Source organism: Protopterus annectens, chromosome 11.part0 (assembly GCF_019279795.1).
Source record: "Protopterus annectens isolate FY-2018-M chromosome 11.part0, PAN1.0, whole genome shotgun sequence".
NCBI classification, from domain to species: domain Eukaryota; kingdom Metazoa; phylum Chordata; order Ceratodontiformes; family Protopteridae; genus Protopterus; species Protopterus annectens.
In genome coordinates, this window is record NC_056745.1 from 1,022,868,023 (window position 1) to 1,022,883,621 (window position 15,599).

The 15,599-nt window shown below is 39.4% G+C and overlaps 1 protein-coding gene across 5 annotated transcripts in view; it reads right to left on the reverse strand.

The window, feature by feature from the left end:
• The window catches only part of TBC1D22A (TBC1 domain family member 22A), a 5,448,426-nt gene that overhangs the window by 5,330,666 nt on the left and 102,161 nt on the right, over positions 1–15,599 (reverse strand). For all 5 annotated transcript variants that reach the window (XM_044088378.1, XM_044088376.1, XM_044088377.1 and 2 more), the window contains exon 2: positions 11,029–11,085. In XM_044088378.1, coding sequence (XP_043944313.1) covers positions 11,029–11,085 — 57 coding nt within the window. The remainder of the gene's footprint in view (positions 1–11,028; positions 11,086–15,599) is intronic.

The following is a 15,599-nucleotide window of genomic DNA, read 5'->3' on the forward strand; positions in this document are numbered from 1 at the left end:
GTTTTTTGTTCTTGGTGGTTGACATAGTTATAGAATGCCTTGTGGTGGTCTTTGGAATCTTTGGCAATTTTATTTTTGTAACTAGCTTTGGATGATTTTATGAGGGATCTCAGTTTCTTACTGAAGCTGGTAAGAGAATTTTTTGCATCCTGGGATTTTCCTCTTTTCTCAACAGTTTCTTCCTTTGTTGTAAAGTTTGTTTATGGCAGGGGACCACCAGACTGGCTTCCTTTTTTTGGATGAGAGCATCTTGGTTCTATTTGGGATGGCACTATTCATGCATGAGTGGATGTGCTCGTACAGTGCCTTAGTGTAGGATTCAGCAGTTGAACTTTCAGTTCCCGTCTGCATGGGTGTCATGAAGTTGGTCACTTCTGACTTGAGTAGCATGAAGTTGGCTTTGGAGAGGTTTTTTTATGGAGGTTTCCTTACTGGGGGTGGGGGTGGGATGTGGATGTTAAGGGTGATTAGCTTATAGTCAGACCTGACTAACGAGGGGGTGACCATAGGTGTGGAGCATCGACTTCCCATGTTGGTAATGACCAGATCTAAGATATTGGAGCGCCTGGTGGGACTATGGATTAGTTGATCCAGGGTGTTGGAATTTATGAATTCCAAGAACCGTTGGGCAAATGTGTTGGTACACGAGTAGTTTTCCCAGTTAATGGCAGGGTAGTTAAAATCAACCAGTATTAGGGTGTTTGGTTCAATCTTAACATTTTCCATTATGTTTAGAAAGGTTTAGTGAGAATCTTTGGGTATAGTAGGGTATCTGTAGCAAGCTACAATTTGGATTGCAGTCTTACCTAGTGTTAGTTGCACCTGGAGAATATCAGACGCATTGTGTTGGGCAACTAGCCTGGTGGTGTGAATATCCTTGGTGAATATTGATACTCCTCCACCTTTAGGGTTTCGGTCCTGGTTTGGTGGCCGGAAAGTGTGGTAAGAGTTGTAGCCTGGTATTGTAAAAGTGCTCTCTGGAGCCTTGAACCAGGTCTCAGTTACTGCAAAGATATCGATGTTCTCCATTTTTAGGATTGCCTCGAGAGAGTGCATTTTGAGGTTTAGACTTCTAGCATCGAGTAGCATTACCTTCAGATTTCGCATGCTTGTACCTGTTACGGTGGTGGTTTTGTCCTTTGAACTTTGCCTAAAAAAGGCACTATATGGGGGGCAAGAGCCTTAGCCAGTAACCTGAATCCCAGGGGCAAGAAGTGCAGACCATCTCTGGCAAAGCATTGTGGTCTGTCGATCATGTCATCCCAGGCAGACAGATACTGGATCCCCTTTGAATGACACCAGAAGCTTAGCCAACTGTTGAAGTCAATCATTTTGTCCTTGTATTGTGGTATCATTCTGGGCGAAGGCAGGATGCTACTCAGGGCTAGGGTCATACCTGCCTGGGCCACATGATCCGGGAACTCTTCCATGTCTCTTTTCATGTAGTCCAGGGAGGTACGTCTCAAGTCATTCACTCAAACATGGACAATGACAGAGTCATATTTGTACTTGTTATGGAGTGACTTGAGTGCATGTGTTGTGGCGGATCCTGGCACCTGACAGGCAGCTGACTGTAATTTTCTCCTTGTTCAACCTGGTGAGTGGGACATCAGTGTGCCGGACTATAGAGTCACCTATGACTAAAGTGTTAGACATGTTGTCTTGCCTTAGGGGCTGTTGTTGGTGTTGTGAACAGTGTGACACTTTGGTTGTGATTAGTGTTTGTTTGCGTTTCAGCTTCAGAGGTCCTTGTTGCTTGGGCAGGTTACAGTTAAGGGCCTCTGCATATGTGGATTTAGTGTTGCTATATGTGGGTGTTGGTGGTGTGGGTTTAGAAGGGCTATGTGTTGCTTGAGGTGTAGTGTGGGTGTTAACCTAATCCTCTTGACAGTCTAGCACAATCTTGGGTGGAGAGAGCTTTGCTTCCATTTTGGCTATGTAAGTGCATCTCTCACAGGTTGTAGTGTTGGGTGGTAGGAGGAGAGGGTTGTCTGTGTACATGAGGCAATTGCTGCATTGCCCCAGTATGCCCAGATTCACCAGGTGGACAGGAGAAATCACCGGAAGCTGATCCTTAGACATGCCTGGTTTGGTGCTTTTTTTTTTGTAAAGTACAGGAGCTGTTTTCCCTTACCTTGGCAAAGTACTTTGCAATAAGTTGTCCCTTCACAATAATGGACATACTCAAAGATAAACTTTCACTGCCATTGGTTGTTTTAAGATGGCCAGTTATACCCATATGCAGCTCTTGAATTACTACTACTACTAACTTAGTGGAGTTGGAGATAATACGTATGTTTAGAACTATGCTATTTAGGATTTCATTTTTGACCCAGTTACAAAGGGTTTTTTATTTAATGAGCCCCTTCACCCAAATGTAAATCAAATAAAATTCTACCTTCTTATTCTGCTTGCATATGCAAATAAGATATCACCTACATGCTGACTAGTTTCTTTTAACTTTAAAAAACTGTTATACCCAACTGAGGGAATCTTATAAGTTAGAAACTAGACCATAAAATGTTAAAATGTGTGCAAAACATAAAGGTGACTACATTTTACCCTGATGAATGCTACAGATCACTGTTATTCATAAGGTCTTTGCTCCGCAACCAAACATGCTCCCAAAAAATAAAATCAAAAGTCTTCCAACCAGAACTGCAATAGCCAGATTTTTCCCATGGAGTTTTATACAGACAGCCTATGTTTTATATTCACAACCAATTGCTAGGATACTAAAAGGTTCCAAGTAAACTCCTCATCTTCCTTTGCAAATAGGTACCAGAGAGTGCTGCTCTCTCTTTCCTGGTCTGTTTCCTATAGCTATAGAGCACCCTGCACAATATACAAGGGTAACTAATAATCTATACTGGTGGCAAACACTGGGCACTGAAACCAGGATTCTGCTCTTTGAAGATGACTGCTTACTCCTAACAAAGGACCAAGAACAGGATATCCTGGTCCTGGTAGACCTGCAGCAGATATTAAAAAGTCTCTTTGACATGGGGTAAATAACATGAAAACAGAAAGGTTTCCAGCTAATCAAACAGCTTCTATTGCCCTTTACATGGAGAGCTTTACTCCCTAGATACTTGGAAATATTCCCACATCCCAATCTGGTGATATATATATATATATATATATATATATATATAGAGAGAGAGAGAGAGATATAAAATGCAAGCTAGGATATCCATAACATGCATTAGAATCATAAATACATAACACCCTATTTGCATGTGAAACACCTGAGTATAAGATGCCACATTAAGAGGTTGAGAAAAGTTTATTAAATATAGTCCATTAATCATGACATGGGATGGCAAATTACCATTGTCATGGTGGCAATTAAAAATAAATTCAGCATAGAGATACCATTTAAGTGCATCTTTAAATCTTTTAATGGTTTCTAGATTTTTGATGTCTACAGGCAGGTGCTTCCAGGTAGCAGGTCCCAGCCTAGAAAAGACTCTCTCACCTACCACTGGGTTTAAATGGGGGGTTTACCAGACAGAAACTGTTAACCTGTGTACTTCTGAGTGCATAAGAGTTGTCATGTAAACTAGTTTCACTCAAAGGGGGGCAGTAACCATGTTTCAGCACCTTGTTAATTGAAGTACTTAGGGGAAAAAGTGGCCCTATGAGGCACTGGAAGCCATTTGGAATTTTTCAGCAAATTGCAATGATGCAGCTAGGGGGTCTGCTACTAGGATAAATCTGCAGATTTTATTCTCAGCAGTCTGTATTCTGTTAGTATTGAGGGTTTAATGCATACTGAGAAAAGGTTATCATCACTATTATAGACTTGGAAGGTTCTGTCTTTCAGATAGCTGTGAATCCAGCAGATAGTGTTACTGCCAAAAGCTGAGTCTTTTGAATTTAAGAACGGTATGGCTGACCATTTCAAAAGCCCTTATCATGTTAACAAAGGGAGCTGCAGTAATAAGTCCATCATTCAGGTTGCAATAAGTAGTATCAGTGGCCATTACCGGGGCAGTAAAGGTACTAAAGGTACTGAAAAAGCCATGCTATGTATCACATAATAGTCCATAGCTGTTAATGTGCTTATGTAGTTGCTTGTATAAAAGTTTTTCAAATATTTTGGTAACAGGTCACAGGGCAGAAATGGGGCTATAATCCTTCACCCCATTACAAGAAGTGACTTTAGGTAGAGGGATTATAACTGTGTGCATGAATGCTGGTGGGACACTGCCTGAGAGAAAGAGATTAAATATATGAGTAAGGGGTATAACAATTCTTTTCAGTTCATGCAGTAGGAAGGTAGAATGAAGATTGTTGGATTTAGATCCTGAATTGTTAAGTTTGAGAAATACAGACTTTGTTTACTGAAATTTCAGAGATGTGTAAGGTTGCTGCATAACAGGCTAGAGAGTATAGATCAGGGAATGAAAGTTCTTGTTCTTCATTGGTGGGGGAGTAAGTTCTGGGAAAGGCTTTAGTTATGTTGGTTATGGTGGACTGCAAAATGTGAGCATAATCATTAGCAAAGGCAGAGTGCTTCAATGTTATTGGTTCACTCTTGCTAACTGCAGAGATATTTAATGCTCCTGCTAAGTGTTTCATTTCATTCCAAAACTGATTGGGTCTAGAACAGTTTGCTTCCTGTTTCTGTCTAAGGTACAGGGTTGTACAGTATTTGTTTCAATTCTTCTTTCTTTCCTTAAAATCAGAAATGTTTGGTGTAGCTCTGTATTGTTGGAATTCCTTTCCCAGTTCTTCTAGGTTGAATCTCTGGCTTTAATTTTGTTTTTAATATCCACTGAAAGTCATGGGCAAGACTGTGATTTAAGCTTTCTTTTTTATGGGAAGGATGGTATATCCTAAATTATGGTCAGTTTTGTGTTGAAACATTCAAAAGTAGAGGCGAGTTCAGATATGGCATACAGGGGAAATACAATGTATAGTACTGTGCACAGTGTTTCTCAAGCACTGAAGCAGGGTGTTGGGATTTGGATAGGGACTATACTATATGATGGTATACCATGTACCTAAACACATTCTTATTTGTAGTGCTTCCAAACACCTGATTATGATTCCAAGGCCATTTATCTCTTTTATGTGGGATAGGGGCCATTGTACACTACCAGATAATGGTCTGCATGTTCTGAAATATTTAGGGGAATTGGTGGTTGTGATTTTAAGTTTTATGTGCCATCTATGACATTGAATACTTTATAAGATAAAGGTCTACCATTATGGAGACTGCTGGAAGCTCAAACACTAGTCAATAACCAATGTAAAGCTATGAATTGTTTTAAGTCAGTGCTGCCTAAACACCTCATGACTTGGCATGCTTTGACAATTACTTTTCAAGCATTAAAGAGGACACAAAAGTTGCATGACTACAGATGGGACTGGTGTGAACATATACAGTTGTGGGAACACCTGCAACCTTTTGAATGAAGGCAGGTGCTTATGGTGGAATGACTGGATATGCAATGGTAACTTACCTTGCAACACCTGCGGCATATACAGGACGTCTTTCTCTGAGGGAAAACAGCAGCTTGATTTTATGAAGTAAAAGATTAGGTATGGTCTGAGTAAGCATAGTATGTGGAAGTATTCATAGATTATGTATGCAGTACTACATTCTGCCCTGTATGAAGTTCTTCAGGCCCCACAGAAATGTTTACTACATAGGACTGTATGACAAATGGGTACGGCATCTGGGGATATTCCCATCAGGATATCTTTAGCCTGTGAATATCTCTCCCTCCCTCTGTGCAAGACAGTAGATAATAAGTTGGAGTCTCAAATGTCAGTTTTTGGAGTTACCAACATACAACATGCTATAGCTTACCAATCAAACGTATTTTCTACTTCAGGCTTGCCCGATACTACAAGCTTGCCATTACAGGATCATGTATTATGGACAGCAGACACCAGCAGATGGCTATAGAAATGGTTTGTGTGTTAATCCATGCGTTTCAGCAGACATTTACAATTATTTCTTAGCTGGTCCTTTACCCTCACAATGCATGGAAACCCAACAAAATACTGGTAGAGCAGGTCATTAGATCTAGGATCCCCTTAAAAACCTTGTAATAGTAGATCCTGCTGGATTTCAGGAACCCTAGCATGTCCTCGTACAAGATGAGATTCTTGACTACGGTCCTAAGTTGTTTCAGTAGACTGTAAATAGCTTCAGAATGGTAACCTCCTAAACACACGTCTTCAGTTGGACTTTACAAGTTCTTTGCAAGATATGCTACTGTATTGTCTGTGGAAATGGAAAATCTCATATACAGCAAAATGAAATCCTAGTTTACATGCACAATGTCTTTTAAGGTATATTGTAACAAACTGTACAAGATGTTCAGTGAAGGATTATGGCTAACACTACAGACCGCTCTCTAATCTCTAATCATTGTTCACTTTTTTTCAATTACTACCTACTGTTTCTGTTTATTATTGCTGTTACAATCAACTGCTGTTATACATTTCTATGGTTATGGTAACCAGCATTAGTTAATTGAGTGATGGCTTATCCAGATGGTTTTCAAAATATTAGCATATCTTTTTAATTCTTGCTCACGATTAGGGACTGTTTTGTTAATGTTGTACAGATCTGAACATAATCATGCATTTGGTTGCTGGTTTGAACATTGCAATGAAAGTCTTTACTGTACAGCAAATAAAAAAATAGCCTCTATGCTTTCTATATCCACAGTTATCGGACTTTGTTTACTTTTATGAAACAAGGCACCTCATCTTGCAACTATTTGGTAAGAGTCACCAGATTAGACATCATTTACATTGTTTTCTGTTTCCCTTTTCTTCCAGTGTTGCTCCCATCAATAGCTGCAGCATAAAAATACATTGTAATTAATAAATAATGCAAGATAATACTGTTATAAAAACTCAATTTCTGAGGTGCACATATGGAAATAAAAAGCATACGTGGCTGTTCTGATGGATCAAGTCAAGACAGTTTCAGTAACATCTGTATTATAAATTCATAGATGGTTACTAAGCATTCAGTACATGAGACCACTGAGAACCCTAGCCAAATTTTCCATTTGACCCAAAGTCCTTTCTGGTTAAATGACTTTTTCATGGTCACACAGAAGGCAAATGAAGTTTGAGGGTATCAAACCCTGTACCACAGGAAGCAGCTCATAGCCTTAATCCTCTGTGCTACCAGCAAGTCTATATAGCTGAAGAAGCAGGCAGCTAACAGACAGCAGAAAAAATACAGCAGTGTTGCCTGCCAGTTTTTAAAAATAAATTATTTCCACTAGATTTCTCTCTCTCGCTCTCTATTACTTCCTCATTTTTCCTTTAATATCACATTCTTAGTGTCAGCTAATGTTGAGCATGTCACAGTTGTTTATGCACAAAAACGCAAATACAAATACATGAAATATATTTTTAGAATATATTAGCCATTTTCAATGACAGTCTGAGTTGGACTGGTGTCCCATTCAGTTCTGCTTCATACTTTCTCTTCAATATTTGCTAGGACAGGCTCCACTGAGCTGTTACCCAGAAATTAACAAACAGTAGGTATTAAAAAAAAACAAAAACGTATGACCTCCAAATCACAGGTTATGGTTCTCTCCTAGAAAAGAAAGGCTTGCTCCTTCAGGCAAGAAGGAGGAGCTGCATCAGGCAAAGGAGATTATCAATAGTGAGGGGGGGGGGTTTAAGTGTGCGATTAGTCTTCCCTATATAGAACCCTGCACATTTCCTACACTGTGTAGAAGCATTATCAGTTGCAGCTTCATTTACTTGTACAGCTCTATGTTGTACGAGTAAATGGAGCTGCAACTGATAATGCTTCTACTTCTGCTTCATTTGCTAAAGAGCAATTGTTTTCTGATGTTGTTGGTCACAAGAGACCACTTTTTTTAGCCGAGCCTTTGCCGATCAAACAGGAATAAAGGAAAGGGTGGTCAAGGAGCAGGAGGAGAAAGTAGCAAAGAGAAAATGTTGCCACTGCTCCAAGGAAGGCACCAGTTATTATAAGAAGTTGGAGTCGGGTGAACTAATTTTTAACATTTCCTCTTCTTTCTTGACCAAAGGACAATTGAGCTTACTCAACAAGGGCTTATCTTTTGTACCATCTAGGCAAGCAGACTTAACAAGTGTACTGATTGATTTATGTGGTTTTGCAAGGAATGTAATGCTCAAAGTGTTAAGGATCCTGCTGCTTATAATTGTGTTTTAAAAAAAAACTAGTACACTTTCACATAATTTAGATCCCACATTAGAGGCTTTTATTAATATTTGTGAAGAAGATACTAGAAACATTTTGACTGAGAGGCATGGTCTCTCTTTTTTTAATTTAACAGCTAAATAGCATGAAGCTCTGCTACAACTTGAAAAAGCCTCATGCATGGTAATACTCCCAGCTGACAAGGGCAGTGGGATAGTAGTCATGGACAAGACCATGTATATTGACAAAATGCTAGCTTTGCTTAATGACAATGATACGTATTTACATCTTTGTAAATTGCAGGTGAATTGACTTATTGATAGAGTTAAGTCCTATTTATTTGATATGCTGGTATGCCTAGGGTACATAAGAATGGCACTGATCCACCAATGCGACCAACTGTTTCTGGTCATGGAGGGCTCACTGAGTCTCTCTCGATTATATGTAGAGAAGAGTTAAGGCCTGTTTGGGACAATATTGGTACCATCCTTAGAGATACCAAGCAATTTCTTGGAGACTTATATGCTTGGTCCAGTGGGGGTTGCATTAGCCATGAGATGGTCCTAGTGAATTAGATATTCAGTCTTTGTTTACTGTAATACCCAATGATGCAGGTATAGAGAGTGTTCATACATTTCTGACAGTAAATGTTTGTTTCATCTTTGATACAACTCATTCTGGAAAATAATGTTTTCATCTTTAATGGCATCTATTATTTACAAAAGACTAGAGTTGCGATGGGCACAGCCTGTGCGAACTCATATGCCAATACAGTATGATCCCAATGGGAGTTTAAGAAGCTATTTGTGGCTGACATGTTTAATATACATGTTCATTATTATAAATGCTTTGTTGATGATGTAGTCCTTATTTGAGCAGGTACGCATCAACAGTTAATGGACTTTGTTAGTCTTCTTCATGGTACTACTACCTTTCTTAGATTTAGTTTGCAATATGTTTACGACAATATCAATTTTCTTGATGTTACTATACACAAAGGCATGTTGGGACAACTAAATACTAGTATCTATAGGAAGTCTTGTAAGAAGAAGAATTTATTGCAAAAGACCAGTATGCATCCCCGACATGTACCTAGGAATGTACTGAAGGGTCAAGTTATTAGAGTTATGAGGTTGCATGATAGTGAAGAGATGTCAGTAAAAGCTCTTGATTCACTGAGACAAGATTTTGTAGCTAGGGGCTATTCTCTATCTGAGATTAATGTTACTATTGAAGCTGAGAGTCGCACTAGGCTATCTGCAGCAAAGCCCCATTTTTCAGATATGAGTGCTACACTCAGCGAACTGAGACCACTTATCAGAACACTGCACCTATGATTTCTCTAACTTATTTGAGTGATATAAACCTAGTCTGTGATGTTATAAGCAGGAACTGGCCCATTACTATGACTAATCATGAACTTAGGGACGTACTAGGTTCACCACCCAAATTTGTTTTTAAGTATAATAGGACCTTGAAACAACATCTTTGCTATAAACAACTAACTTGAGAAGACAGTCCAAGATCAGAGCAATTAAGTACCTTCCCAAGCCGTTCCTGTAAGGCTTGTAGCTGTATTTGGAGTACATTATATATTGTACATCTTAGGTCAGGGAAGCCTAGTTATTTCAACCTTTATGCAGACTGCAAATCTAATAAATTTTCTTATTTAGCACAGTGTAGGAAATGTGCAGGGTTCTATATAGGGAAGACTAACCGCACACTTAAAGAGAGAATTCTAGAACACTTTAATGACATCAGTAATCAAAAGCCTACTAGTGCACTAGCTAAACACATTTTAGATAAGGGTATTGAACATACCTTTAAGTTCCTGGTTCTGAGTCTGTCAAAGATTGCTATTAGGGAGGGTAACATAAGCAACAGAACTGAATATACCGAGTTACGATGGATTATTGACTTTAAGGCTAATTCTGCCCCTGGCCTTAATGACTATCTTTCTTTAAAGCCAGTTCTTAGAAGCAGACTTTTGTTTCATTAGTTTCTTATTGGTTCGTTTTCGATTAGTGCAATGTGTTTGTTTTATGTTCCTTTAAATATTGTTGGTTTTATGTGTTTGATGTTTATGGTCTGAAGAAGCAGGTGAACAGTGAAAGCACTTACCAATTTTAATAATTTTTTATTTTTTACAACTGCTTCAGCCTATTTTGGACATTGTTTTATTTTCTTTTTTTTATCTGTGTGCTTGCTCCACTGTTCATTGTTTTTTGTATGTCCAAAGAAATTAAAACAGGAAAGTGTCAAAGTACAGTGCAGACTATACCATATATTTATTTATTTGTTTTCAAGGGGTATTGCACTAATCTCCATAGACCTTCTTCAGACTCAGCTCAGGAGCGATGTCTGGTTAAGTAACTTGCTCAGTGTCATATAGGTAGGCAATAGAGGCCAAGGGGAATCAAACCTTACACCAGTGGACCACAGGGAACATCTTGTTAACAGCTCCTTAATCCTCTAAGCCAACTGCCAGAAATTGTGTTGAGTACGGCAAAATAAGAAACCATTAAACAACTTGTTATACTACTTTAGCTGATTTGTCATTTCAAAATAACATTTCTGAAACTTATTTGACATTTATTAACTGGGTTAGTCCACTGAGCACAAAATACCATTTTCAGTGAAGACCTGAGGAGAAAAGCTCGAGTACCATAAAATCAATTATAAAATGTACAATTAAGATAATAGAAATAAACAGTAATAGGCTGATGCCATGAAGGATAACAAAGATGAGACCTTAGTCATTACCTAGCATGGCAGACATTTTTACTATTATTATTATTACTGTTGTTCCACTGTACCAAAATTTACAGCATAAACATTTTCCTACCTACCTGCTGTGAAGAAGAGGATCAAATGGAGGGTGCTGTGCTCCATAAACATGCTGTATGCTGCATATAAAAAAAGGAACAGAATATAATTAAACCTGTATTTCTCCAAATTTAGCCAGCATGTAACAAACAGAACACATTAAATGTTTACAACAGTAGAAAGCACAACAAACAAACTGGCCAAAACTTAAACAGTGTTTAAATAAACACACACACACACACACACACACACACACACACACACTTCCTGATTCAATAAAATGAGACCTACACTGACTGAAAATGTATTTATTTATTTTTTTTACCACTAAGCCATCTGAGCTTTTTACCTGCTTGATATTTCTAGTTACTAAAGTTTTCTTACAGAGTAACTGGCGAATCTTATGTTATTCCTTCGCACAATGCTGAGCATCCAATCCGCATTTAATGACGAGTGAAGCCACTGCTCCGCACTGAAAAGCTGTGGCTCCGCTACACGAATACGGATTGGTTTGTATACCACAATTACTGCCAATCGGCATTGCGGTATACAAACCAATGCATAACTGTGCTGTCCTTCCACATTACACAGCATTGGCTGTGCTCCACAGTTTTTGATTGGCTCGCAGACCACATTTACAGCCAATCGTGAATGCGGTCTATGAGCCAATCAAGTAAGCTTCTCAGGGGGGCGGGAGCCAATGAGAGCTCCCCAATACAGGCCAATTGCATTCCGGGATGCCTTTTCAAGCCAAAATAATGGCTTAAAAAGACTTCCAGGAATGAGCGATTTTACTTTTTGCAAGTTGCTTGCAACAACAACTTGGAAGGAAGAACTCTGAAGACCAGGAACTTTGGCATCAAGGAAAAGGAAGGAGCGGCTGTGGTGAAGACTTCGGGACTTGGAAGCCAGCCTGCTAGGACATGAGTTACTGAGCTGAACAGACTTGAGGCTCAGGGACCATGCATTCTGCTGCTTTGGTGGAGTGAGACCGGTCAGAACGCTGATATTTATTTTGCTGCCTGCTGGATCATTGTTTGAGCCGTGGATTGTATTAAGCTGCTGGTGCTGTTTACATAGGTAGAGGTAAGTGACTGTTTTAGCTGCAATGGTTAAGGTTAATGTTAATGGTTAAGGTTAATGGTTAGGCAAGTATTTCCCTATTCTTAAAACAGGTATGCTAGCACAGATCCTGTTATTGTAGCAATTTTCTAAGCTTACAAGAGGAATATTTAGTATCTCTGGGGTGCTTGTCCCCCTAGTACATATGATACTGTTAATTAAGCAACTTTCTGAGTTTTAGAAGAGGAATATTTAAAGTGTCTCTGTGTTTGTGCTGCTTGTCCCACTAGTGCATCTGTAAATGTAATTGCCATTTTTTAGAGAAATTGTATGCTAAGTTAGGTCCTGTTCTACCAACTTTGTAAGTTTATAACAGCAATATTTAAAGTGTCTGTGTGCCATTTTAGAGAAACTGTATGCTAAGTCAGGTCCTTGTTATTCTAGCAACTTTTTACATTTATAAGAGCAATATTTAAAGTATCTCTGTTTGTGCTGCTTGTCCCCCTCGGACATCTTTGAAAATAATTGCTATTTTTTTCCATTAACTGTATGCCAGGTCAGGTCCTGTTATTCTAGCAACTTTCTAAGTTTATACGAACAATATTTAGTGTCTCTTTGTGCTTGTCCCCTAGTACATTTCTGAAAGTAAAAGCCAATTTTTTGCAGAAACGGTATGCCAAGAGTTTATGACAGCATAATTTCTAAGTTTATCAGAGCAATATTTAGAGTCTCTGTTTTTGTGCTGCTTGTCCCCCTAGTACGTTGGGCAGGGCTTTGTCCAGATTTCTTGCACTAAGAGGTTGAGAGGTATGTCAGAATGGATGTCAGAACTGAGTTATTTATAGTAATGAGATGATTTACAGTATTCGGTTTTGTTTTCTGGTAGAACTTTAGAGTGTAACTTGATGCTGTGCATTCTTTGGTCATAACTGTTCTAAGGCATGATGTCTTAAATAGCACATTCTTGTAAAAGTACAGAGGCCCTGGTTTTAAGTACCCTTTTTAGGCACCTTTGCCAGGCCCAGAACTGGCAGTAGGACAGGGGCAGAACACATCTAAAGTGGTGTATGTAAAATGCAGGTAGTATTGGTGTGTGTGTTGCAAGTGCATTTGTTAAGTACCATGCTCCATGGCAATAAGTCTACATCTGACATATGACAGGATGCTATTTAACTTGGTCTAACTAAAATCATTTGTGTGACTTGTAATGTCTGTGTAGGAAATGTAGTAAATTTGATTTTTTATTTTTGTAAAATGCTGCTTCATTTACTTATGTTGTGGTTATGGTATTGCAGATAAAGGTTTTGGATCTGAGAAGTATCTTATTGAATTTTAAAGATGTTCTATCATGCTCCATGGCGAAGCCACATTTCACACAGTGCGAAAATAGGGTGTTCCACATTTTGACCATTTGTCACACATTGTTAGGGTCTGTGTTCCACATTGGCCTCTTCAGATGTTGAGACCTATGGCACAATGTCACCACTACTTATTCGCTACCCAGTTATTTAGAAAACTAAGAAACATACAAAATACTTATAGGCATACAAGTACCACAGAAAAACAAAGCGTCTTATCCCATTTAAGACGAAAGGCATCAGAATAGGAACCTTAAAAGTAAATATCAAGGAGTTCGTATTTACATACAAAGAACTAGAATGAATGCAATATTCATTTCAATGTTCATACAATTTTATAGGGTGAAGAGTTATGAACCATATAAAGTCCATATGAATTGAGAAAGTACAGTTGTGTACCTACCATAAATGTAAATGTTTGAGTGTATTCGCTGTTGCAGTCATTACACTTGGGTTATCCTGCTGGCAGGCTACCCTCAGTCGGCCTGAATTCCAAAGTCCTGGTCCTCCGTCGGTTGCTGTCGCCTCTTCCCTGACATCAGTGTGCCAGGGGTATATAAGATGCAGCCAACGCCATTTTCTTCAGTTTTTCTTGCCCCAGATGTCAGGTGCCCCCAAGAAGGTAGGCAATACATATTGCTTATAAAAACATACAGTAAAATAAAAACAATACCTTCATCTATAAGCAAATACACCACATAGGTTGTATAGGATAGAGAAGTATAGATAAGTCCCAGCAAAGAAAGTGGGATGGAGGGTGGGTAACCTGGACTGCAACAGTGAATACACTCAAACATCTACATTTATGGTAGGTACACAACTGTACTATGTTCATCGTGTTTCACTGTTGCAGTCATTACACTTGGGTTGAATCCCAAAGCTGAGGTAGGGCGGCTGGGTCTAAATAGGATTAGGAGTGGCTATGAGGCCCTGCAGAAAGTACAGTTGTGTACACCTACCATAAATGTAGATGTTCGAGTGTCTTCACTGTTGCAGTCATGACTGTAGGGTTCTCCCCTGCCGGCAGGCAGTCCCCGGTCGGCCAGAATCCCAAAGTCTGGGTCCGGCGTCGGCTGTTCAGCCATGCTCCCTGACGTCAGAGCGTCAGGAGTACAAAGCTGATAGCCGACGCCATCTTCTCCAGTTTTTCTTGCCCCAGATGTCAGGAGTCCCAAAATGAAAAAGGTCCCATAACCTTTGCAAATACACCTCAGAAGAATGGTGAAATAAGGAAGTACATAAAAGTAAAAATAAGAGGGGACAGGAGGGAGGAGCAGACTGCAACAGTGAAGACACTCGAACATCTACATTTATGGTAGGTGTACACAACTGTACTATGTTCATGTTTCACTGTTGCAGTCATGACTGTAGGGTAGAATCCCAAAGCTGAAAGAAAGGGAGGTGGTCATAAAGAAGAAGGGGCGGCTAAAAGGCCCTGCAGGACTGCAGAGGCGAAGCCTGCCCTAGACTTAGAGTAGAGAGGTAGATTGTAGTGCTTAGAAAAAGTATGCACTGAACTCCAAGTTGCAGCTTCCAAAATGTCTTTGGAAGGAACTCCCCTGAGGAAGGCCGCAGAAGTGGCAGCAGCTCTGGTGGAATGAGACCGTATACTCCCTGGGATTTGCTTACCATGGTGTGAATAACAAAATCTGATTCCATGAGCAATCCATTTAGAAATGGTCTGTTTTGAAATGGCTTTACCTTGGGAACTTGAAGCATAAGAAACAAACAATTGTTCTGATTTTCTGATGTCCTTGGTTCTGTCCAGGTAAAAACGTAGTTGTCTGTGTACATCCAAGGAATGCAAGATCCTTTCCCCTTTATTTTGAGGAGTGGGGAAAAATGTTGGCAAGTGGATAGTTTGATTTAAAGCCACTTTGGAAACCACCTTAGGCATGAAGGTAGGATTAGTCCTCAAAGATACTCTGTCTTGATGAAAAATAATATAAGGTTCCACAGCCATAAGATCTTGTAACTCTGAAACTCTCCTGGCAGAGGTTAGGGCTAACAAGATAGCTGTCTTCCAAGTTAAAAACTTGATGTCAGAAGAGGCAGCTGGCTCAAAAGGAGGCAAGGTTAGTTTTTCCAAAACATAGTTGAGATCCCAAGCAGGAATGGGAGGAGATCTAGGAGGTCTTAAGTTCTTAGCTCCTCTGAGAAACTGTCTCATGAGT